At 52.0% G+C, this 25956-nt stretch overlaps 1 protein-coding gene across 2 annotated transcripts in view; it reads right to left on the bottom strand.

Moving 5' to 3' along the window:
• The window catches only part of EMILIN3 (elastin microfibril interfacer 3), a 128321-nt gene extending 104278 nt beyond the window's left edge, over positions 1–24043 (bottom strand). The window contains exon 1 of one of the 2 annotated variants that reach the window (XM_069652296.1): positions 22836–24043. In XM_069652296.1, the coding sequence (XP_069508397.1) occupies positions 22836–23017 (182 nt within the window). In that variant the 5' untranslated portion in view covers positions 23018–24043. Of the gene's footprint in view, positions 1–21214; positions 21315–22835 lie in introns of those variants that run through there. The other variant, XM_069652297.1, reaches the window with a different exon arrangement.
• Positions 24044–25956: the final 1913 nt, after the last annotated feature.

Raw genomic sequence — 25956 nt, 5'->3', positions numbered from 1 at the left:
TTAACCCACATAATATGTTATGCACTATCCTGCCGTAATGTCTCAAAAGAGGGGGTGGGAGGCCCTGTGACGACATCAACATTCAGCCCCTGAGGGTAATGGGACCACAAGGTTGCAAGTGGATGGTGAGCCTACTTATGTTTGGCACCCTATCAAAGGCATCAGGGGCATGGGATGTACAGTGAGACAAACCACTGCCACCCAGCTAGGGCATGGTGGAGGGGCAGGGGATCCCTCCCACCGCCATGTGGGGCCAAGGTCACGTAGCCACTGCTGGTACCTAGCCACCATGGCCACCCTACCCTCTACCCCAAGGTCCATGCGGTGGGCTTTGTCACAGTTCCTACTTCAGGGCATTGCCGAAGAGCAGTGCAACACCTGACACAGATTTGGCAGCAAGAAGAGAAAGTGAGTATTGTAGGACACTCATTTGGCACTACAATATGGACCTACAGCCTAAACATTGACTGGGCTTCTAAAGAGGAAACCTGGACTCAAAGGTGCAGAGCTTGCCCCCCAACATGGCGATGGATTCCAAAAGGAACGGTGCAAGTTGCAACCCTCGCTAAATGGAAACAGAACCCCCAAGACCCAAGTGACGGTGCTGGCATGAAAGCTAGAGTGTGAAGACCTAGTATTGGCACCTAACCTGCAAGCCTAGTGCTGAGATGGGACACTACCGGGAAACTAGCAGCACAAGGCTCTGTGTGTGCGCATGACAGAAAGGTGGAGCCATAGGAAGCAGCGCTGGCCCTCTAGAAAGATCCTAGAACCCCAAGACACTGAGCTGGAACACGAAGAAGAAGAGCCAGCGACAAAGGACTGTGCTTACTCCTAATAAGGGGGGTAGGGCTGAAAGGCTAGACCTGGCCCACTAACACAAAGCTAGACCCTAAGTCACTGAACTGGCACCCATACAGTATGCTCTAAAGTTAGTGGACTACTTAAGGTGGGTCTGGGAACACAAGAAATTATATGATAGGATACGTTATTTATAACGCGCTTAATACCCAGAGGTTTCTAAGCGCGGCTCTGGGGATGGAACCTGTATTGCTCCGTGTCATCTTGCTTCCAAGGCGAGCACGTTGTCCCTGAGCTATCCTCTCGAGACAAGAGAGTCACCTGAGCTCACAAAAATGGAAGCACAATGATAGGGCAACTCGCTAACAGGCTAGACCCATGAGTCACTGGCCCGGCACGTCAGGACTTTGCGCCACAACCTAACTAGGAAACACAGTTGTCCCATTGAGAGGAACTCAGAGCAACTATGCTTGTAACAAAACAGGAGTCAATACCCACAAGGGACAAGGCTTGCCACTTAATTGTATACTAGCACCCAAGCCACTGAGCAGGCACCCAACCAGAAAACTGGAACCCTCGAGGTGGGACTATGTGCCCGAACAGCAGGCAATGCCACCAAGAGACCTAGCTGGTAATCTAACAGTGAGATAAGCACTGATGGCGCCATACAAAGGAACATGGACACTGAGTCAATGCAATGCTCCTTCAGGAGGAATTTGAAGCCGAAGGCACTCTGATGACACCCTAACATGAAGACAGAGCCTAAAATCGCTGAGCTGTCAACTTGACATCCAGCTGCAACCCAAACCCACAGAGCTCCAATATCCAGGAGCCAAAATGTTCCATAACAGGAAGCTAGAACTCCAAGGCATAAAGATGGGGCCATAATAGTGAGCCGTGGCCCCAAACACACTGACCGGAAACCCTACTAGGGATGGTTAATCATTTAACATGGAGGGCCCACTGAGCTGTTTACACTATGCATTTAGACCTCATTGCCATTGAGACGGCAACCTACCATGAAGCTGTACAAACAACAGGGATGTCCACAGAACTGGAATCTAGAACCCAAACGCACTGAGCTAACACCCTAAAAAGAAGCTCGACACCAAGGCAGAGCCTCATCACGAGTTGGGCAGTAGGCCGTAGATGCAGCATTAACGCTATTACCGCCACATTTAAGGGACTGCCCAAACATGAGTATGGCGTGTTCACATTGGCGGTAATTGCGCCACAAATTCCCCACTGCGAATGGGGAATTATGTTTACCGCTCAGCCCGTGATCCGGCAGTAATACCGCCGGACGGGTGGTGGGTAACGCAAATACAGTTGGGCGGTATCCCCATAGAAGAAGCTGACACTTTACCAACAAAGCTAGAACCCCAAGAAAGTGGGGGGAATGTTGAAAGTAAGCATGAAATTTTAAGGCGGTACACTGCCATCGGAATAATGGAAAGCCATGAAGGAAAGCACCGAGCTAGTAACTTAACTGGGAGTTAAAAGGTCAACGGTACAGATCTGGAACCTCAACAGTAAGCTAGAACCACAAGGCAGCGAACGGGCAACCTTAGGGTAATTTAAGTCTAATACACTGAGCTAGCACCCCAACAAAGTAAATCCACAGGACCCGAGCTGGCACTCTTATGGGGAGCTTCCGTTCTATGGCTACCATGGACACACTATCAGGAACCTAGAACCGCAATACACTGCTCTGGAACCCAAACGAGCATTTGGAAATCTGGGGCACTCGACTAGCGCCTCAAAGAGGTTCTGGCTCTACAAGGCACTAAGCTGGCTGTTCTGTATCAAGATAGAACCCCCAAGCCTGTGGGCCCCATCTAAAAGCGAGCAGGGGCCACGAGTCACAGGGAAGACACCCGACCCTGACCTCAGAAAGTGGAGCACTAGCCAGCCCCCCTGGAAAGAGTCGCTGCCCTGGGTGAGCAACAGCATCCCGAGGCAGCAGCAGGTGTAAAATATGTAAACAATGCGCTGCGAGAGATAAAGTTACTTGGAGTGCTCCCTCATATTCAGGGGAAACGGCCCTGTTATGTCTGGAATTATAATATACATCGCTGAAGCGAAGCACTGCCAGCTGGACTGAGTCTTCAACGGGAGCCCTGCCCCGAGCCCGAGGCAGTGCAAGGAGCTCGTGGGAGCTGGAAGCAAGCCCTGGCAGGCCGGAGAGTGGCCAGACACTGACCGACTAGGCCTCACTGGCGCCCAGGCACTGGCCAAGTCACACAGGGGTTAAGGAACGCTCCCTGTGACTGAGCTCAGCCCAGGTTTCTCTATGAGCAAGGAAGGCAACGGACTGATCAAGGAGTGACCAAGAGCTGCCTAATGGAGTCCGAAAAGACATACCCTACTCACTCCCTGGCAGTGGGCAGCCGCTGCGCGAGACACCCAGATCAGGCAAGCCTTCACTGGCTGAAGGACTGGCCACTGCCTGAAGGGAAGGGTGCGTGCGCGGAGAGGTGGAGGCGGGTGTGTCAAGCAGCGAGGAAATAGATTAAAGCAGAGAAACAATGTTTACTGTTGCCAATAAATAAGTATTGTATCGAATTGTTTTGCAATGTGCTCGCCCACTCTGACACTGTGCCTTCAAAGACACTCAGTGACAAAACGCTGCAGAGATCACCAAGAAAGGACAACTCCTAAAGAGCATGCTGTGGCCACACGCTGCCAAGAAGATTTACAAGGTACAAGGCTGTGACCGAACACCACCAAGATCACCGAGAGCGTACAACCGCCAAAGGGCTCTCTGCGACCTAACACCACCAAGATTACCGAGCGGGTACAGGCGCCAAAGGGCTCTCTGTGACCTAACACCACCAAGATCACCGAGAGGGTACAAGCGCCAAAGGGCTCTCTCCGCCCTAACACCACCAAGATCACCGAGAGGTTACAAGCACCAAAGGGCTCTCTTCGACCTAACTCCACCAAGATCACCGAGAGGGTACACGCACCTAAGGGCTCTCTGCGACCTAACACCACCAAGATCACTGAGAGGGTACAACCGCCAAAGGGCTCTCTGCGACCTAACACCACCAAGATGACTAAGAGGGTACAACCGCCAAAGGGCTCTCTCCGCCCTAACACCACCAAGATCACCGAGAGGTTACAAGCACCAAAGGGCTCTCTGCGACCTAACACCACCAAGATTACCGAGAGGGTACAGGCGCCAAAGGGCTCTCTGTGACCTAACACCACCAAGATCACCGAGAGGTACAAGTGCCAAAGGGCTCTCTGCGACCTAACGCCACCAAGATCACGAGAGGGTACAAGCGCCAAAGGGCTCTCTTCGACCTAACACCACCAAGATCACTGAGAGGGTACAAGCGCCAAAGGGCTCTCTGCGACCTAACACCACCAAGATCACCGAGAGGGTACAAGCGCCAAAGAGCTCTCTGCGCTCTAACACCACCAAGATCACCGAGAGGGTACAAGCGCCAAAGGGCTCTCTGTGACCTAATACCACCAAGATGACTGAGAGGGTACAACCGTCAAAGGGCTCTCTGTGACCTAACACCACCAAGATCACCGAGAGGGTACAAGGGCCAAAGGGCTCTCTGCGACCTAACGCCACCGAGATCACCGATAGGGTACAAGCTCCAAAGGACTGACTGTGACCAAACACCACCAAGATCACCATGAAAGGGCACGCTCCAAAGGACTGACTGTGACCGAACACCACCAAGATCACCGAGAGGGTACAAGCGCCAAAGGGCTCTCTGCGACCTAACACCACCAAGATCACGAGAGGGTACAGGCGCCAAAGGGATCTCTGCGACTTAACACCACCAAGATCACTGAGAGGTACAAGCGCCAAAGGGCTCTCTGCGACCTAATACCACCAAGATCACCGAGAGGGTATGGGCACCAAAGGGCTCTCTGCGACCTAACAACACCAAGATCAACGAGAGGGTGCAAGCGCCAAAGGTCTCTCTGCAACCTAACACCATCAAGATTACCGAGAGGGTACAAGCGCCAAAGGGCTCTCTGAGACCTAACACCACCAAGATCACTGAGAGGGTACAAGTGCCAAAGGGCTCTCTGCGACCTAACACCACCAAGATCACCGAGAGGGTACAAGCACCAAAGGGCTCTCTGTGACCTAACACCACCAAGATCACCGAGAGGGTACAAGCGCCAAAGGGCTCTCTGCGACCTAACACCACCAAGATGACTAAGAGGGTACAAGCGCCAAAGGGCTCTCTGCGACCTAACACCACCAAGATCACTGAGAGGGTACAAGCGCCAAAGAGCTCTCTGTGACTGAACACTACCAAGATGACTAAGAGGGTACAATCCCTAGAGGGCTTGCTGTGACCAAACTCTTGCCAGGTCACAGAGAAGAGACACTCCATCACTGGCAGCCAGAGACCTTGATATGAGGGGGAATTCATCAACTTAATCACAATGGCCCTCATTAGGACCCTGGCGGAGAGGGGTTTACGCCAGCGTAATGCATGGCGTACCTCTCCGCCAGACTACGACATTCCGTAGCGCCATGGAGATTTTTACGCCTGCTTTTTGCAGGCGGAAAAATCCATGGCGCTACGGGACTTGTTGTTAATTACGCCACCGTAATTTACGGTGGCGTAATTAACGCCTTCCCCACTCCCATTATACCCTATGGGGCAAAAATGGGAATGGGGAAGGGTAAATGGGGATTGGGGACTTACCGCCCCGCCAACCTCGGAATGGGGCGGTAAGTCCGCCAACCCCCATGGCGGTATTGGCAGCTCTGCGCCATGGTCCATGGTGCAAATTGCACCATGGACCTCCGCCAGGGTCGTAATGAGGGCCAATATGTTCAGCTCAGAGTTCTGACTAGTGGTGGGAGAACTTAATGTCCATGAGTTTGAAAATGAGACTAAAGTGACAGCAGTTATGACCGCCGGCCTTAAGCTTCCTGTGGTTACCCCACCTTCAGGGCCATGTATGAATTGTGGTCTCTGAAAAATGAAACAGATCTGAGTACACCAGGGTGCTCCCATTAACCTGATCTAACCATGATGGTTTCTTTCTCCATCATCAACCCCCACCCTCCTGCACAACTAAAAGCAAAATCCCACTGACCCCTAAACCAACATGTTGCATCATTTCTGGTGTAGGCGCGCTCCGTGCAAAGGATTGAAATGAGTCTTGGTGTCATGTTCCTGGGTCCTCGACAGTGCAGCTTCCTCCATTCACATGACATTTAGGGCCTGATTCATGGATGTGTTTTATAATGGCGCAATCCCATAGGAAAACGTTCCATGAATCAGGCCCTTGGCACTTTGGATCTTGCAAGAGAGGGTCTAGTGTGGCTAGTGTTAGAAGAGGAAGGTTGCTGTTGCTTTAAATGACAGTGCAGGGCAGAGTAGAGTATGCATGCTCTTTGTGTCTTGCGGGGTGAGATCTTATAGTGGGTGAGTTGTATGATGCCAGCTGGCACCACAATGCTTCCTCCTAGACTGCATGGCTGTCAGGATAGGAATTGGCCTAAAACAGGACCACAGAGCCCTTTTCCAACAGCCTATCTAGGCCTCAGCTGGGAATTTCCCCGCCACTCAAAGCTGGGCTTCAGGAGGCTCCTGTACCCACAGTAAATATCTGTCCAACTGAGTATATACATCTTGAAGTTTACAACATTTTTAGTTTGGGCTATTAGATGGCGCATGCTCCACCTATCAGCTGGGCCTATTGCATTAGGGTACAGGTAGGGAGAAATGGCGTGTGAGGGACACCAAGCATGTAGGTGTTGTTTGGTTATTTGTTCAACCATTGCCTGCCCATGATCATGCTAATCCCTATGGCCCTTCCCACCCTGTTCCTGCCACTTACAACCAAAACATCTCCCCATGGGAACTCTTTGATGTTAAGGCTTGCAGAAAGCGAGTACAAACTTTGCACTTGAAGTGCCTGCCAGTCTTTTTTCAAAGCAGTCTTTTAAAAGTGAACGACTTTAATTTGTAAACCCACTACTGCTAGGATACAAATGTCTCAACTATGTCTGCCTTCAGCCACTCGATTTATACGCACTATGCGTGCGCTTCCCTGACGCTCTGTTAAAAACAAGCATTGGCAAAGCCGACAGTTTTGGCCTGTGGATAAATATTAAACTTTTACCAGGCACTACTATTAGATGCCCAGGTACTCCCACCATTATGCACCTGCAACCATCCATAGCCACTCAATACCACTAAAACAGTGCCTGGGAAGTAGCATTCTCATTCTTAAAATTAAGCCCAAACAGTTGGCATTGCCAATGCTTGTTTTTCTTAGGGTGAGTTCTGTGACAAATACAATGAGCAGAGTCCTTTGTCCATTACTTGCTCAGCCAGCTTTCATGAATTACTATCAAAGAAATATTTCAAATATAAAACGCATTGGTCTTTCTTATGTTCACAAAATGCTCCTTGCTTTCTTTTATGCAAGTCACCATGTTTCAGTTCCGCCTGCAGGGACCCACCTTGTTTGGTTCCTTTGGCATATGTCCTCTGCATCGTCCACAAGGCTTTCTGGGGCCGGGGCCCCCACTACATCCAAATCTCTCTTCCTAGGCACCTTCCTTCTCGAGCCCTACGCTCATGCACCGCCAACTGTCTGAGGGTCAGACGCTTCTCAGGGCAGAGAGTGAGGGGTCATCTCTCTCCGCGGCTGGTGCCTCCCTCTGGAACAGCCTCCCTGCCTCTCTCAAACATGAACAGGACCTCCCCAGGTTCCGGAAGCAACTGAAGACCTTTCTTTTCGCTTCTGCTTTCTCTCTCCCCCTCTCCCTTGCTGATGTTCTTGTCTCCGGTGCTAACTGGTTACCTGGCCTCCCTCTGAACTTTATGGGGGCCGGGTTCCTTCATGACCAGTAGCCCATGCACTGCTTCCAGGCCTGCCGCGCACTAGGGCATGTATTCACAATCCTACAGTCCCCTGCCTCCTTGCACTTACTTAGAACCGGCGACCCCAGCGGCACTTACTTGAGCTTTGCCTATTGCACTCTCCCAACTCCCTTCACCTATTGCACTCTCCCAATTCCCTTCCCCTGGCACTTCTCCTCTCCTGTCCCCCTTGCACTTGCATGATCTGAATGACACAAGGCCTAGTAAGATTGTTTGTTTTGTCCTCCCTTTTGTCTCCACTTCCTTGTCTTGTCACGCCTAGAAACACTTGTGTACAGGCGTGTTATAAATGACTTATCACATCATATCATATCTGGTGCTGCTCAACCTGTGGCTTAACCACCGCCCCTAAGTCCCGCACTACTTCAACTGGTCGGAATAAACCGTGCCGGCTGCAAAAAACATAAATAGCCTTCTGTAGCCAGAGAGCCAAATGGCAAAACAAACGCATTGGCACTCTGAGAAAGCTTTCTGCAGACAGGGTGTTTGGGTGTACCACAAAAGCAATTTACAAAGCAAAACAGCAATTTTACACTTTAGGAAGCGCTTAAGCTGAATCCACATGCCGCGATTGTTTAAACAGTTCAAAGCTGAACCGCACCAAGACATCTGGAAAACTCTCCTATACCATCAACAGAACTGTGCCAGAAGCTGGGCTCGTTTTTCCATGAGGAAATAGTGCAAATATTGGCTGGGGTACAGGCCGCTGCTGGAGCAGGTCTTTCCTTCCTGGAAAGGCAGGCAGAAACTCTGAAAGATGCCCATGTGGCAGTCATCGCTCTATATACCTCAGAGGAAGGCACCCACTGTACATTTATTAAATAATAGCTGCCAGAGATCTTAGAGCCGTGGTCTGGAAATTTGCAACTTGCTAGATGTTTTGGACTACGAGTTCCAGGATGCCTCAACATTGACTATGCTGACTAGAGTGGATGAGAGTTGTAGTCCAAACGATCTGGAGAACCAAAGGTTGCCAACGCCTGCCTTTTAGGAAATAAGGAGGTAAGTCCACTTCCTCCTTGTGGCCCCTTTCCCCTCGAGTGCTCCCGAGAGGTGCAGGACATACTGTCCACCACCATTACAGAGACTGTGAATTCCTAGTCTGGAGTAAAAAAAGGGTGGGACTGATGTGCAATGGCCATCCGCCTCTGCTATGTCAGAGAGCGCTGGGTCATGATTGGGGTCTTCCTGAGTGGGTTACCGTCCATACAATACGCTGTTTATGCTATTATTTATTCTCATTTGTAGGGATCTCACGTGGTTCAGTAGATCCAGGAGATCACGCCTCTTGTCCTTTTATTTGTTTACCCATGATTGGAAAAATATTGGGACTCAGGTGTGTGATGCTCCTTACAACAATATTTGGAGGCAAACCATTTGCGCTGTTCTCTTCCATCTGGCTGTTGTGTCCATCATGGAGCAGAAACTGCATTGGCTATGGTCTGGGACAAGCGCATGCGTGTAGTGGGCAGTGTATGCAGCTTGTCTTACTACACAGAACACACCTCTACAAGTACCTCACATGCCATTAATGCACCCTAGCACCACTGGCACACTGCTTGCGTCTGTGTTAGGTAGTATGTTGGAGAGAGTCCACAGCACCCGGGTGCAGGAGCAAAGCTATCTTGCATTTTCCCCTTTCTCCCCCACTAACAGTTTCGGTTCCGCTGAGAGTCTGGAGGCAATGCAAATGGCAGCAGTGTGCAGTATAAATCCATTAACATAACATCTATATGTTGCCATTTCTGTTGATAATTGAGGAGCACAGGTGCAGTTTTCAGTGCCATGCTGATGACACTTGTATTTATGTTACCATAGGCAGGACCTGCTTTCAAGCCTCAATTAGAACGGTTTAGTACCAGGCGAGGGACAATCAGATTGCTCGCAACAATCTGATTGACCCTCCCCGGGTTCTTACCCGCTCAACAAAGCACCGGTTGGAGCTGCAAATCCTCAGTGTTCCTTTCGCGACTCGCTGCCAAGGAAAGGGATAAGGGACTACAAATAGTCCCTTCTCCCCGTTTCCTGGCAGCCATCTTTTTTTATTTTTCTTTACTGTCTTTTTGTCCCCCCTTTTTGGATGACTGCAATGGAAAGGTAATAGGCACAACATATAGTTCCTTCATCCCATTCCAATGTGGCCATCTTTTTTTCTCTTCTTTTTTTCAGCGCTGCAGTTTGCAACTAAAATAAAGACACTATCAGTACCTCGGTCTAACGGCCCGGCCGGGGTACTAATGGCAATAAGCCCCGAGCCGGGGAGGCATTACTGTGTCAGGTAATGCCCTGGGGCCTTCGTTAAGGCCCTCGCTTCGCTTGGGCCTGTAACTATGGGCCCCCGGACATTATCTGACGTGGTAATGCCCCCCCAGCCCCTCGGAGCGGTGCTTATTGTTTAAATATATTGATTGGCCTGTGGCTTTTGACAGGACCAATGATATGGCTCAGAATGCAGGCCTTAACATTTGTTACTGGCCCACATTCCAAGCCCTTTGAGCAGCAGCTCCATTCACCTTCCATGGCTCCCCATCCCTCCCCTTAGCTCACTGCTGGCTACTGGTCAGGCTCCCTACCCCTCTTCCGTAGAGCTCCAGTGGCAGCTTACCTCACACACACTGCCAGCATATCTTCTGGGCCTCATAGCCCAACCTGGAAATAGAAAGTTTGCTCAGTGTTTTCTGATTTAGCATGCGTTTGCATTCGCCATCAGTGCCATCTTAGGCTGCCATTTTTATTTTTCGTTGAAGCTGAGTGTACTTCAAACACTAACATTTGGAGTATACATAGATTGAACTTGTTGACTGTTTCCTGACCAGCCTCGCAATGGAGTGGCCCCCATCATTATATTACATCCTGTCTTTTTGTCAGTCCAACCTTGCTTTGTAGTGCCTAGAACTAGACTCAAGTCAAAAAGAGAGTGCTTGTCTTCAGTACTAGCTCCTATGCTTTGGAATCGATGGTTGACCTCACCCAGGGAAACTCTGAATATCGAGGCACTTCAGGGCAGTCTGACTTATCATGAAATATCTCCCCTCTGAGCACAGGGGGCTGAACTGATTTCTCAGAGGTGCCATACAAAAGCACTTCCTCAGGATCTGTCCAGGTCCCTCACAAGGGTCACGCCAACCATGGTTTCCAGTGCCAAATACTGACCAGGTCCATCAGAGGTGAGTCATCCCTGCCTCTGAGGGACTAGGCACAGCTCTGAGGCCATTAGAGACACCGGCCAGGTCCCTGAGAGGAGCTAAGCCATAGCTGCCTCTGAGGGACTAGACACAGCTCTGAGGCCAGAAGAAACACCACCCAGGTCCCCGAGAAGAGGCAAGCCGTCCCTGCCTCTGAGGGACTAGACACAGCTCTGAGGCCAGAAGAAACACCACCCAGGTCCCTGAGAAGGGGTAAGCCTTCTCTACCTCTGAGGGACTAGGCGCAGCTCTAATGCCAGAAGAGACAAAGGCCAGGTCTCTGAGAAGAGCTAAGCCATACCTGCCTCTGAGGGACTAGGCACAGCACTGAGACTGTTAGAGACACCGACCAGGTCCCTGAGAAGAGGTAAGCCAGCTCTGCCTCTGAGGGACTAGGCACAGCTCTGAGGCCAGAAGAGACACTGCCCATGTCCCTGAGAAGAGCTAAGCCATCACTGCGTCTGAGGGACTAGGAACAGCTCTGAGGCCATTGGAGACACTGGCCAGGACCCTGAGAAGAGCTAAGCCATAGCTGCCTCTGATGGACTAGGAACAACTATGAGGCCAGAATAAACACCACCAGGTCCCTGAGAAGAGGCAAGCCGCCCCTGCCTCTGAGGGACTAGACACAGCTCTGAGGCCAGAAGAAACACCACCCAGGTCCCTGGGAAGAACTAAGCCTTCACTGACTCTGAGGGACTAGGCACAGCTCTGAGGCCAGAATAGACACTTCCCATGTCCCTGAGAAGAGCTACGCCTTCACTGCCTCTGAGGGACTAGGCACAGCTCTGAGGCCATTAGAGACACCGGCCAGGTCCCTGAGAAGAGCTAAGCCATAGCTGCCTCTGAGGGACTAGACACAGCTCTGAGGCCAGAAGAAACACCACCCAGGTCCCCGAGAAGAGACAAGCCGTCCCTGCCTCTGAGGGACTAGACACAGCTCTGAGGCCAGAAGAAACACCACCCAGGTCCCTGAGAAGGGGTAAGCCTTCTCTACCTCTGAGGGACTAGGCGCAGCTCTAATGCCAGAAGAGACAAAGGCCAGGTCTCTGAGAAGCGCTAAGCCACACCTGCCTCTGAGGGACTAGGCACAGCACTGAGACTGTTAGAGACACCGACCAGGTCCCTGAGAAGAGGTAAGCCAGCTCTGCCTCTGAGGGACTAGGCACAGCTCTGAGGCCAGAAGAGACACTGTCCATGTCCCTGAGAAGAGCTAAGCCTTCACTGCCTCTGAGGGACTAGGCACAGCTCTGAGGCCATTAGAGACACTGGCCAGGACCCTGAGAAGAGCTAAGCCATAGCTGCCTCTGAGGGACTAGGCACAACTCTGAGGCCAGAAGAAACACCACACAGGTCCATGAGAAGAGGCAAGCCGCCCCTGCCTCTGAGGGACTAGACACAGCTCTGAGGCCAGAAGAAACACCACCCAGGTCCCTGGGAAGAGCTAAGCCTTCACTGCCTCTGAGGGACTAGGCACAGCTCTGAGGCCAGAATAGACACTGCCCATGTCCCTGAGAAGAGCTACGCCTTCACTGCCTCTGAGGGACTAGGCACAGCTCTGAGGCCATTAGAGACACCGGCCAGGTCCCTGAGAAGAGCTAAGCCATAGCTGCCTCTGAGGGACTAGACACAGCTCTGAGGCCAGAAGAAACACCACCCAGGTCCCCGAGAAGAGGCAAGCCGTCCCTGCCTCTGAGGGACTAGACACAGCTCTGAGGCCAGAAGAAACACCATCCAGGTCCCTGAGAAGGGGTAAGCCTTCTCTACCTCTGAGGGACTAGGCACAGCTCTAATGCCAGAAGAGACAAAGGCCAGGTCTCTGAGAAGAGCTAAGCCATACCTGCCTCTGAGGGACTAGGCACAGCACTGAGACTGTTAGAGACACCGACCAGGTCCCTGAGAAGAGGTAAGCCAGATCTGCCTCTGAGGGACTAGGCACAGCTCTGAGGCCAGAAGAGACACTGCCCATGTCCCCGAGAAGAGCTAAGCCTTCACTGCCTCTGAGGGACTAGGCACAGCTCTGAGGCCATTAGAGACACCGGCCAGGTCCCTGAGAAGAGCTAAGCCATAGCTGTCTCTGAGGGACTAGGCACAGCTCTGAGGCCAGAAGAAACACCACCCAGGTCCCTGAGAAGAGGCAAACCGCCCCTGCCTCTGAGGGACTAGACACAGCTCTGAGGCCAGAAGAAACACCACCCAGGTCCCTGAGAAGAGCTAAGCCTTCACTGCCTCTAAGGGACTAGGCACAGCTCTGAGGCCAGAAGAGACACTGCCCATGTCCCTGAGAAGAGCCACGCCTTCACTGCCTCTGAGGGACTAGGCACATCTCTGAGGCCATTAGAGATACTGGCCAGGTCCCTGAGAAGAGCTAAGCCATACCTCCCTCTGAGGGACTAGGCACAGCACTGAGACTGTTAGAGACACCAGCCAGGTCCCTGAGAAGAGGTAAGCCAGCTCTGCCTCTGAGGGACTAGGCACAGCTCTGAGGCCAGAAGAAACACCACCCAGGTCTCTGAGAAGGGGTAAGCCTTCTCTGCCTCTGAGGGACTAGGCACAGCTCTAAGGCCAGAAGAGACACCACCCAGGTCTCTGAGAAGAGCTAAGCCTTCACTGCCTCTGAGGGACTAAGCACAGCACTGAGACTGTTAGAGACACCGGCCAGGTCCCTGAGAAGAGGTAAGCCAGCTCTGCCTCTGAGGGACTAGGCAGGGCTCTAAGGCCAGAAGAGACACTGGCCAGGTCCCTGAGAAGAGCTAAGCCATAGCTGCCTCTGAGGGACTAGACACAGCTCTGGGGTCAGAAGACACACTAGGCAGCAGGGGAGTTGCTAGGTCTGGAAAGGACCCGGGGCTAAGCTGATGTCGGAACTGTTGGGACTAGCTAGTATTTTGGCTGTAGCTCCTGAGATTCTATCCGGGGCTACAACCAAAAGATCAGGGGCTATAGCCCCCTTAGCCACCCCCTAGGAACGCCCATGCTAGGCAGGTCCTGGTATACTGGCGCTGATAGTGCATCGATCGTGGGTTGCTCCTTCTGGATAATACGGATACACAAGCACCTCTGCCACACATCCCCACGAGACCTGCCCGCCCTTCCAGCTGGCAACCATCAAAACGTCCCTTTTTGCATCTGCCTCGCCCTCTCATCCCACTAACTTCACCCCTCCTTTCCATCAAAAGCGCGCTCCAAGAGGCTGCCGAAATTGCATAAAATGCGCTACAGAAGACCACTTTACACGGCTCTCCCAGGTCACTCCAGGAGGACCACGCCCACTGCTTTAGAGGGCTCAGGCAATGAAGGGGTCACTCCGAGAGATCAGCAGTGGGCAGGTCTCACAGAGACAGATCGCCAGCACTCCTACACTGCACTGTGGCACGAATAAACTAAGCACGAGGGTACTCGTGAGGTCTGAAAGGCCTCCTTAAATACAGTACAGCTCGTTTTCTAGAGAGGGACCCATTGCACAGGCGGCGCCGTCTGGACTTGCTGGTCTCGCACTCGCAGCCTTCTATGAGCCGTGCAGATCACACCCTCATCAGCCACTTTAGTCGGGTGCCATGTGTGAGAATGGAAAAGAATACTGGTCAGCAAGGCATGGAATAGCCCTCAAACATGCCAGCACCTGCCCTTTTTTCTGACCAGTATCTGTGCGCGAAACAGGCCCTGCTCCTTGTGATGCTGGGCCACGGTACTCTCGGCGTGCCCTGAACTGAGCGGAGAGCGGGTTTGCTACACCCCTGCTCCTTGTGATGCTGGGCCACGGTACTCTCGGCGTGCCCTGAACTGAGCTGGAGAGCTTGTGTGCTAAATTTGCTAACAAGGTAAGTCACCCAATTGCTTGGCTCTGAAAGCCCTTTTCTGTTGGTGGGTTACACTGGGGGTGCCACCAGGGGCGCCGAGTACGGGGGCTGCGGGGCCCGCCCCCCCCCGCCCCCGCAGAATGCAGTCGGGGCTGACCCCCCCTCGCTCCCCCGCCGGAGAGAAGAGACACAGTATGGATGGGCCTTTGTTCCATCCATACTGTGTCTCTCTCTCTGGCGGCTCGGGTAAAAGCCGGGAAAAACGATGTTTAGAAATTGTGGGACAGATGCAAAGCAAGAGGCTCTTGCTTTGCATCTGTCCCTCCATTTCTAAAAGTCGTTTTGGGTTGGGTATACTTCTACATCTGTGCACCGGGGTGCACAGATGTAGAGGTACACACAACCCAAAACGAGTTTTAGAAATGGAGGAACAGATGCAAAACAAGTCTGTCCCTCAATTTCTAAAAATCTTTTTGGGTTTGGTGTATTTGTTCATCTGTGCACCCCGGTTGGCAAGAGCGGTGCCCAGATGTAGAGGTACACCCAACCCAAAACGATTTTTAGAAATGGAGGCACAGATGCAAAACAAGTCTGTCTCTCAATTTCTAAAAATCGTTTTGGGTTGGGTGTATTTGTACATCTGTGCACCCCTCTTGGCAAGAGTGGTGAACAGATGTAGAGGTACACCCAACCCAGAAGGATTTTTAGAAATGGAGGCACAGATGCAAAGCGAGGGAGGGGGCAGGAAGCAGGGGCAGGGAGAGGGCAAATGAGACTGTTTGCATGTCTGAGTGTGCACGTGGTGAGGGTGAATGCTATGGGCGGGGAGCGGAGGCGTATGAGCCAGCACTTTCTAGTAGAGCTGCCATATTTGAAATGGGGCAATGCTGGTACTCCTCAGTTAGCTCGCTATACTCTTGATGGGATAGCACTGCTGTAACAGGGCTTCTATAATTGTTGAATCTTCTCAGCGATAATAGTATACTTTTGTTGAGGCAATGCTAGTTCATCTTAGTGGGGCTGCTATACTTTTGATGGGACACCATCAGCACTTCTCAGTTGAGCTGCTACAATCTTATTGACAAGGCCCCAGCACTTCTCAACAGATGTATTTCTTTTTATTTTACTTGGTTATTTATAATGCGTGTGTTGCGCGGACCGAGGGAGCGAACCTGTGTTGCGCGGACCGAGGGAGCAAATCTGTGTTGTGCGGACCGAGGATCGAACCTATATTGCTCTGTGTCGTCTTGCTTCCAAGGCGAGCACGTTGCCCCTGAGCTATCCTTCCGATACTCTAAAGATCTGAAGTACATTTAATGATACAGAACCAGAACTATTGAGCAAGTCTGTCATCAGAATAACTCAACACTGTCGTGGTTATACAAGAGCTCATATATTTAAAGGGATGGAATTACTCAGAATGTAGCAGCATTATTCAATAACCCAAAGTTCTTAAGCATAGTTAATGTGAAAATACTACACTTCTCACCGTTGGGACAGTACTGCCGCTTCTCACAGAGGCTTCTACGCCTTTTATGGGGCAGCACTGATACAGCCTACTGCTCACATGCTCAGAATTGTAATTTCACAGCAGGACTGCAACACTATACCATTGTGTTCTGTATGTTGAGTGCTTCTTCACCACCAATGTGGATTCATGCCTCTCTCCCAGTGACTAAACGGCATGTCCGGAGCTGCCTGCTGTCCATAAACTGCCACTCGGGATGTTGGGAGCCGTGATGGGGCAAGGGATAGAAGGCTCGAGCCTGTCGGATAGCAGAATCAGCAGGGTCTTAAAACCTGCTCACTCCTTCTGGAGGGGCCATGGGGCAAAATTAAGCCTGATCCCACATACAGGGGGTTGTTACCCCTTTATCTCTCCTGAATGAAAGAATGAGCTCTGTCAGACCTAAGTTATCACCCCTGCACACACATTGAATGAATATGGTATGGATCTATAGATCGAGAAAACTGGAGTGACAATTCAGAGTGTTTTAACAGAAATATAATTGTCTTCCCAGATGGTAGACTGACTCCATTAATATACATGGGGTCACTGAGATGACCAAGAGTGAGACTGTACATTCAGTTGTGAGATTACCAGCAATGGTTGATACTATGCTCCAAGGAGTGAGGTGCCCACTCAATATATCACACTGTTTATAGGTGTGAGACCCATCCTGAATGCTTGCCCAAAGAGCCTTCGCCAGAATTTCACACTGAAGAAGTGAGCATGTGATCCGGGGTCTGCAGCCCACAACACGCAGGGGATTCCCATGCTCCCACTTGCGAGATTTGCACCAAATTAGTGAGATTGTGCTCCAAGGTAGGAGGCACACGCACAGTCGTTGCTCTGACGTTTGACACACTCACAGGATCGGACGGCATTTTGTTCTCCCATTCTAGTTGTGTGGCTCTGCCTTTTGAGGGCTACTACAACCTGGGTGATTATAGAGGGGTGGAGTAGGGGCAGTGATGGCCTACTGGAATGCAACTCGAAGGCTTAAATCTCCTCCTTACTTCACTTTAGTATATGCAGTACATGCTAGCCAATGTTTCCACTGTTCTGTGCTGCGCGCGCCTCCACCCCCCCCCCCTGCACGCCGTTGCACCAAGTTGGCGACTACATGCAAATTTTCGGTCCTATAACTGCCAGTGATGTCACTTCCTGTATTTGCCCCCCTCCTCCCCCTGGGAAATTCATAAGTCGGCTCCCCTGGGTGCCACTGGACTGCACACCAAGATGTTTCCCTCTCTGCCTACTGGCATTCCCTTCCAGTCATGGGCATCTCAATGAATGAGCCGCTCTTAGCAGACCAATCGGACTCCTGTTTGGCACCCTTCTAAGCGATCTATGAGTAATTGCCCGGTCTCAGGCCGAGCAGGGCCGCCCCAGCAATGTAGGCTGGTGGGTCTAGTTTGATAGCAGGCAAGCAGGGGGGCAAAGACGTTCATGCTCTAACTCCCCCTGGCACTTCCTATCTACAGACTCTTTATCCACAGGTTCGTACTCTACGCGCCTCATCCTTCTTCCCAGCCCCTTGCGCAGCCCAGACTTTCTCTCGCTGGTCTCTTCTTTCCACTGTTGCACCTCCCAGACTCTTCTTTATAACCAGACTAAGCAATGGCCAGACCCCCAACCCCACCTCTCTTAAGTCAATCGTTCTCTCTCTCGCTTTTCCCCTGGCGCTATCCTTCTTTTCATATCTTTCCTGCCCAGAATCTTCCTCACCACCAACATCTCCATTTTCCCTTGACACAGCACTGCTCCACGGGTGCATTCTATCCCTTTTCCCAGACTATCATTCTGCTCAGACTCTAACCTTCTTCCCAGACTCTACCCTTCTTCTCAGACTCTACCCTTCTTCTCAGACTCTGTCCTTCTTGCCAGACTTTACCCTTCCTCCCATACTCTACCCATCTTCCCAGACTCTTTCCTTCTTCTCAGACGCTACCCTTCTTCAGACTTTACCTTTCCTCCCAGACTCTACTCTTCTTCCCATACTCTACCCATACTCTACCCAGCTTCCCAGACTCTATCCTCATTCCCAGACTATTCTTGTTCCCAGAATCTGTTCTCGTTCCCAGACTCTATCCTCATTCCCAGACTCTTCCTTTCAGGCTCCACCCTTCTTCCCAGACTTTACCCTACATCCTATACTCTACTCTTCTTCGCCTACTCTACCCATCTTCCCATACTCTACCCATCTTCCGAGACTCTACCGATCTTCCGAGACTCTACCCATCTTCCCAGACTCTACCCATATTCCCAGACTCTACCCATATTCCCAGACTCTCCTCGTTCCCAGACTCTATCCTCGCTCCCAGACTCTATCCCCGTTCCCAGACTCTTCCTTTCAGGCTCCATCCTTCTTCCCAGACTTTACCCTACATCCCAGACTCTATCCTTCTTCCCAGGGTTTAACTTTCTTTCCAGAATCTACCCTTAACTCCAAACTTGTGCCACTTCTGAGGCCCTACCTTCTTCCGAGACTGCATCCTTCTATCCCTTTTCCACTGACTCTGCCTCCCCCGCACTTTAGCTTTTGCCAGAACCTCCCCTCCCAATATTCTTCCTCCGCAAGCACGCTGCTCCTCATCATTCTGCCCAGACCCCCCAGACTCCACCCTTCTCCCCAGAATCGTCTTCTCCTCAAACACTTCTCTTCGGCAAAGACTCTGTCCACCTCCCTGCCTTTCCTCCGTCCACCCAGATTATTCCGCCCTCCCACTCCCCAGACTCTGGCCCTCTCGCTGCTGTCCGCCCTTCGCCCAGACCCTTCCTCCCAATGTGGCCCATCCCTCCCCTGCCTCTTCCTCCTCCTCACGCGCTGCATAGAGGGCGGATCTTTCCAATATGAAAATAAGGCACCCTCCCAGCCCCCCCTCCGATTCATGCCCCTCTGTCAGGTCAGCGCCTGTCAAACCACGTGATCTAAGTTACTCTGCATGCGTTGGTTTATCTGCAAAAATATGCCACACTTCAAAACATTGGGCACAATTGATGAAAATATGGGGGCGCCCGTCGACAGATTTCACCTCACAGGTCACACAGAGATTGCTTGCCATAGGGTGCTCTCGAGGCGGAGGGGGTGCGGGGCTGGCCCCCTCCACAGGGAATGGTATTGGCTTCCTGACCCCACGTGGGTCCGGGGCGTTTGGTAGCCGGGCCCGACCACGTGCTTCAGTGAGCGCTTTATCCGCGATGGACGCCCGCAAATACACCTATTTACATGTCCACTTCTGTGCGGGAGATTTAAAAGCCTCGTGTAAATCGGGATTGACTGTGTGATTTTGGGCAGGCCGGTGCTTCAGGAGCTCTTATTACGCCCCAGACATCCCTGTACTTACCCTGGGACCTGCCATGTGAACAGGCCTCGGCCACAGATCACGGCTTCTCCTGTTGCCAGTAAGGACACCGTCTGATCTAAGGCAGACCCGACCTGGCCCGCCATCTTTGGTTGATCCACTCACTTTACTGCCTCCGCACATCTTACTCGTGCATGAAGCACATGCGGCCTCCGCACATCTTACTCGTGCATGAAGCACATGCGGCCTCCGCACATCTTACTCGTGCATGAAGCACATGCGGCCTCCGCACATCTTACTCGTGCATGAAGCACGTGCGGCCTCCGCACATCTTACTCGTGCATGAAGCACATGCGGCCTCCGCACATCTTACTCGTGCATGAAGCACGTGCGGCCAGCTTGCAGGGCGCCAGTTTTAACCCCAGAAGCACCGCCTCAGCCCTTCACCCTCACGAGGGGGATTAATTGGTAATCAAGTCATAATAACAGTTATTTTACAGTGCTTAGAAGCAAGAGGGATCTGATATGAAGCATTACTACGAGCCCACACAGAGCGTGCATGTGCCTTGTCGAGTTGTGTGTGTGTGCATAGTATACGCACGCGAACACAACTTTGGACAGTTCAGTTCTACATCGGATCTAAGAAAGAGACCCCATGGACTGTGAATCCCCCCCCCCCCAACCACCCCGCCAGCCCCGCCCCTGGCACGCCAACATTGGACTCGGAAAGCTGCATTGGGAGAACTTCGAAAGCTTAGCACAAACGCCTGCACTACACAGTTGCACAACTCCGCATTACAAGTTTAGCGGTGCGATAATAAAAATTACCGCCCGTTTCTTTGCCGGTAACGAAATTACCGTTGCTTTTACGATACTGCCAAATGTTGCCCATGAGTCAGAGGATTTACTTCTAACATCAAGCTGAAGGTACATCTGCCACGTTAAAGCCAAACATATGCAGAATTACCTCGAGCAGTAAGTAATTCCGCCGAAACCACTAGTATGGCAGAGCAGTAAAGAATTGGCAGTAACAAAATGACCGCCACTTTTCCTGCTGCGCCAAAGTCCGAGTCTGTCCTTGAACTGGAAGATTGACCTCCAGCACCTCCATGCAGGATGCAAATCCTCCAACCTCCTGCTGAAAAGTCGGCAACATCGGAGAAATTATTGCTGGCGGTAATTCTGCCGAAAACTGAGGGTAATTCTGCTTGGCGGTATTCTGCCGGATTTGCAGTCAGAATAGCACCAAACTAATGGTGACTAACAGCATCCTCCCACCACTTGTGTGATAAACCCACCGGACAAGTGGCCGTAAGGGCACTGCGCCTTGTTCCGAGCAGGGGGGCTGCACCTTATTACGCCCATGGGCACTGAGGTACTCGGAGTGTCCGCATAGGTAGGTAGCCACTGGCCGCCCATTCTGCCACTAAGGAAATGCCGGCCTCCCGTGGCCTGGTCCAGTGGCGGGCCCCCCAACCTCCCTGGGTCCCCAGCAGCTTCTCTGGCGGAGACCTCCTTGGATACCGCGCGCTATTCCGCAGAGGCCCCATTTCATGTGAACGGCACCCTACTCTGCGTGGCCCATATTGGGAAGGCCTTCCGTGTAGGATTGCGGCGCGCCTGCCATGTGCAGACAGACGTTGCTGTGAAAGGACCCAGGTGTGAGTGAATGGCTTAATGAGCGCACGGAAGAACGAAGCAACAAATGACTGAATGAACCGATGGAAGAACTCACCAAGGGACGCGAGGACGAGCTTGAAGGAAAGGACGAAGGAACTCATGGATGAATGAAGGACGGAACCGACGACCAGATGTTCACTGATTACTGGGGCATCCGTGCGCGCGATGACCACCCTCCTCTGTTCCCGGTCTAGCAGGCACGTGCGCCGCGTGTGCCAAAGTTAGGCGGACCCCAGAGCGCTCATTCCAAGCGACTGTCCACTTCGCTCCAATGCATCCCCCGCAATAAAGCGCCGCATTCACATGCAAATGTCCATGACAGCGCTCTACCCAGGAATACAGCAGGAGCTTTTGCAACCGCTCCCCCAATGTACCCCAAGAGAGACACGTAGGTGCCGCCTGCATACGAAGTAAAAACGCAGAAGACACTACGCAGCAAGAGAGAACATGCATCAGAGGAAACCAACTGTCGAATAAGAAGAGATGGACAGGGGGACGAGAGCAGTAAATGGAAGATGTGTGTGTACGTAGCACTTGCGTGCACGCGTGTAATATCCCCGGGGTAATACCCCAGCAGAGACCTCCGCGACGTTTGCAAAGATGGCGGAGGCTGCTGTTACCTATTGCGAGTGAAGATCTCCGTCCTCCGTGCTTGGACCCCACCCTGTGACCTAGAAGCTCAGCACAGACCTGTGCAGCAGGTGCATTGCTCCACTGAGCTGCCTTACACAGTTTGACTTTCTCGTGTAATTAAGAGCCGTCCCCCTGCTGCTGGTTTTCTAGTGGACTTCACGGAATGTACGCAAACCTGGGTTTCAGATTGCAAATCTGTAGCACGTTCTCCATTGTGGCATGCTTTTTTGTAACCACTTGGATAGCTCGTCGAGTTACATGCTCGCTTTATGTATTTGTGTATAACTCACTGCCATGTGTTCAACACAGCTCTCCACACTTCCGAGTGCTACACATGGACTGATCCTTACAGTAATAATAAGTACTTGTAAAGCGCGTAGAGGCATCTGGATTGAGGCGCTGTCTAAAGCGGGCCCTTAACTCGCCGAGATATCCAAGTGGTTAAAATAGCACGGACCTTCGATGATTGGAGAACGTGCCGATTTTGGTTCCGAAAGGCTGGTTCCGTGAGGATAGTAGAACACCAGCAGCAGGGTCGTTTACTTACACTTGAACGTCAAACTTTATAAGACAGCTCAGTGGAGCAATGCACCTGCGGCTTTCGTGGACAGTATTCACCTTTAACAGAGACCCAAAGCTGCCATGGCACAATAACCAAGGAACATAAGAAGAGCGTTATCGGAGCTATGAACCAAGGGAGAGCCCCTACCTACCCCCACCCAACCCCATGGCATGGCTTTGAAGCAGCAAGTAGGTGAAAGCACGCGAACGAATACAGGCGCCGGGTCTCGCGAGTATGTTATTCTTTCCAGCCCCGGCTCAGTTGCTGCCTATTTTGTCTTCATCCCATTCATTGGTCATGGATCTCTCAAAATAGCAGCCTTTGCTCCCACGGGGCTCTCTTTACCTGCATGAAAGACCCCCACCCGCGCCCACGTTGGTTTCCCGTGGACCCACGTGTCAGGGATAGGTCTGGGTGAGCTGAACGCTGCGCGTTAAGGGGGGAGTAGTTCGGCGCGAAGCCGAGCGGCAGGCGACCTTACTTGTGCTTGCCCATGGGCTTGCCGGGGTGCTGCTGCGGGCTGCTCCCCGAAGTGTACAGGTTGTACCGGCTTCCGTAGGTCAGCGGGTGGTGGTAGTAAGTCCCCTTGGCATCTCCCGCGGGTAGCAGTGCCCCCAGCCAGGCCAGTGCCAGCAGCAGGGTCCAGTCCGTCCAGGGCCCCATCCTGGCCCCCCTCGGCACCCTGCGCTCACACCTAGATGAGTAGGGGTGCGCTGCCCCCGGGAACGGCAGAGGGTCCGGTGAAAGCGCCTCACACCCTGCGCAGTCCTCTTGAGTGCAAAGGCAGGCTGGCAGTGAGGAACACAATGGGGGGGGGGGGGGGCTGTGGAGAAGATGAAAGCCCAATTCTTCCTGCTGTCCGGGGATGTCCGTTCGTTCAGTGGGTCACAAGTGCGCACTCAATGGAAGGCGTTGGAGGTCTGGTGCTTGGGCGCCCCTGTGGGGGGTCACACGTTCGGCGGGTTCCCGGATTCCTCGCCCTGCGTTCCTCCTAATAGCGGCTAGTCTGCTGTCTGTCCGGGAGAGCCTCTCCTCCCCGCGTCTCCCCTGGCTTCTGGTCCCCGCGCCTGGCCGGCACTGCTTATGTACCTCGGTCCCCCTGCTCGTGCCGCTGCCGCCTGCCCCGTGCATCGGCTGCCCCGGGCCGGGGAGGCGGGCCCTCCCTGCGCCATTAGCATAATGTCTCCCTCACCCCTCCTCCGAGGTACCCCCCTCCCAAAAAGGGAACAAGACCCCCACTGTATCACATCAAACAAGAGGTTAAAAGGAAGCAGGGGAAGCACACACATGCCGTACTGTAGGGGGGGAGGAGCGGGGGTCCGGGACGCAGAAGAAGGGGGAACAGGCAGAGGGCACAAACACAGCGAGAGGGGGAATATACACAGGCGCAAGGTTGGGGCTGGGGACCAACGGGGTGCAGAAAGGAAGGGGGTTGCACTGGGGTGCTAGATAGAGGGCAGAGGGAGGGAACGTAGGAGAACGGGGAGAGGGGGAGAAAGGGGAGCGAGCAGGGAGGTTAAAGAGGAAGGAGATGGGCAAATCGAATGTCACGAGAGGGTTGCGATCTATAAAGCGGAGCGAGAGAGGGGAGCAGCACACGTGCGGGAGTAGAGCGGAGCGTCACAGGGGCAGCACGAGGGAGACAGGGGCGCAGAGCAAGATGGGGGCAAGGATCAGTGCATACGAGAGCAAGGCGGGCGAGCCGAAAGCAGAAGTAACCCGAAAAAGAGAAGAGAGAGGGGGGCAGTGGAAATGGCAGCGAGAGAGAGAGCGAGAGCGCGCAAGTGAGTTTGCATATATGTATGGGATTTATAAAGCGTGAGCCTAGCTTGGAAGCAGCCTGTAGAGAGAGAGAGAGAGAGAGAGAGGTAGGTTAGAGGAGAGCTGCAGAGAGAGAAAGACGAGTTCATGGAGAGCTGTAGAGAGAATGGGAAGGAAAGAGAAGAGCTGTAGAAGGAGCTGGATGGATTGAAGGAGAACTGCGTGTAGAGCAACAACAGGTAGATGAGAGCTGTAGACAGAAAAGGAAGGAAAGAGAAGAGCTGTAGAGGGAGATAGAATGGATGATAGCAGTTGTGGGGAGAGCTGCAAGGGTTAGAGAAGAGCTGTGTAGCGACTATGAAGGAAATAGACTATGTGGAGAGAGCAGGAAGGACATTTGGCATCTGCAAAGAGAGAGAAAGAAGGAAGGAGGAGAGCTGTAGAGAAGTAAGACGGAAAAAGGAGAGCTCTAGATAGAGCAATACGTGTTAATGGAGAGCTTTAGAGAGAAAAGGAAGGAAAGAAGAGTGCTGCAGCGGGAAGGAATGATAGCAGCTGTGGGTAGAGAGGTGGAATGGTTAGTGAAGATGTCTGGAGAATATGAAGGAAAGAGGGGAGGTGGGGAGGGGGGGAAATATGGCACTTGCATAGAGAGCAAGTAGAAAGAGGCGAGCTGTAGAGAGGAAGAAGGAAAAAAGAGGGCTCTAGATAGAGTAAGAAGAGTTAGTGGAGAGCCGCAGAGAGAATAGGAAGAAAAGAGGAGAGCTGTGGAGGGAGCTGGATGGGTTAAAAGAGAGCTGTTGATAGAGCAAGAAGAGTTAATGGGGAACTGTAGACAGAATAGGAAGGAAAGGGCAGAGTGGCAGAGAGAGAACAAAGGAATGCTAGCAGCTGTGGGGAGAGAGCTGGGCGGGTTAGTGAAGAGCTGTATAGCGAATATGATGGAAAGAGGCGAGCTGTAGAGAGCAAGAAGGAAAAGGGAGAGCTCTTGATAGAGCAAGAAGTGTTAGTGGAGAGTTGTAGAGAGAATATAATGGAACAATTAGAGCTATAAAGACAACAAGAAGACAGTAGGATACCCAGAACATGAAGTAGGAGGGTGGTATTAAGGGGCAAGAAGAAAAACTGGAAAGAGATTCAGAAAGAGGAGCGCTGTAGAGGAAGCAGGAAGGAACGAGAACAGCTGTAGAGAGAGCAAGAAGGGAATATGAGAACTGTAGAGAGAGCTGGAAGGGTTGGACAAGAGCTCTAGAGAGAAATGAAAGGGAAAGAGAAGTGACAAAAGAGCTGGAAGAGACCAATGAGATCTATAAAGGGCATATTAAAAAGGAAGAGGAGAGGTGGAGAGAGCTAGTATGAAGGATGAGAGGTGGAGAGAGAGCAAGAAGGGAAAGAGGACATGGAAGAAACAGCTGGAAGTGTTAGAACTGAGCTGAAGAGCAAATACAACGGGAAGAAGAGTTGTTTAGGGAGGATATGACGGAAACAATTAGAGCTGTAGAGAGCAAGAAGAACAAGGGAGAGTAGTAGAAAGAAATTGAAGGGTTAGAAGAGAGTTCAATAGAACATGAAAGAAAGAGGAGAGCTGTGGAGGAAGCTGGAAGGGTTGTTGGAGAGCACTACAAAGAATATGAATGAAGGAGAGAGCTCTAAAGAGATCAACAATGAAAGAGTAGAGCCGTAGAGAGAGGAAGAAGGAAAGAGGAGCACTTAACAAAAACAGCAGGAAAGAGGAGAGCCTTAGAAAGAACATACAGAGACAGAAGAAGAATGTAGAGCTCAGTATGTGATAGAGGCCCGCAAAGAGCACAGAAAGGGATAACAGAGATTTATACAGAGAC

This window comes from Ambystoma mexicanum, chromosome 3p (assembly GCF_040938575.1).
Source record: "Ambystoma mexicanum isolate Mex_15411 chromosome 3p, UKY_AmexF1_1, whole genome shotgun sequence".
In the NCBI taxonomy this organism is placed as follows: Eukaryota; Metazoa; Chordata; class Amphibia; order Caudata; family Ambystomatidae; genus Ambystoma; species Ambystoma mexicanum.
Note: the sequence above shows the minus strand (reverse complement) of the source record. Positions and strands in the feature narration are given on the sequence as shown.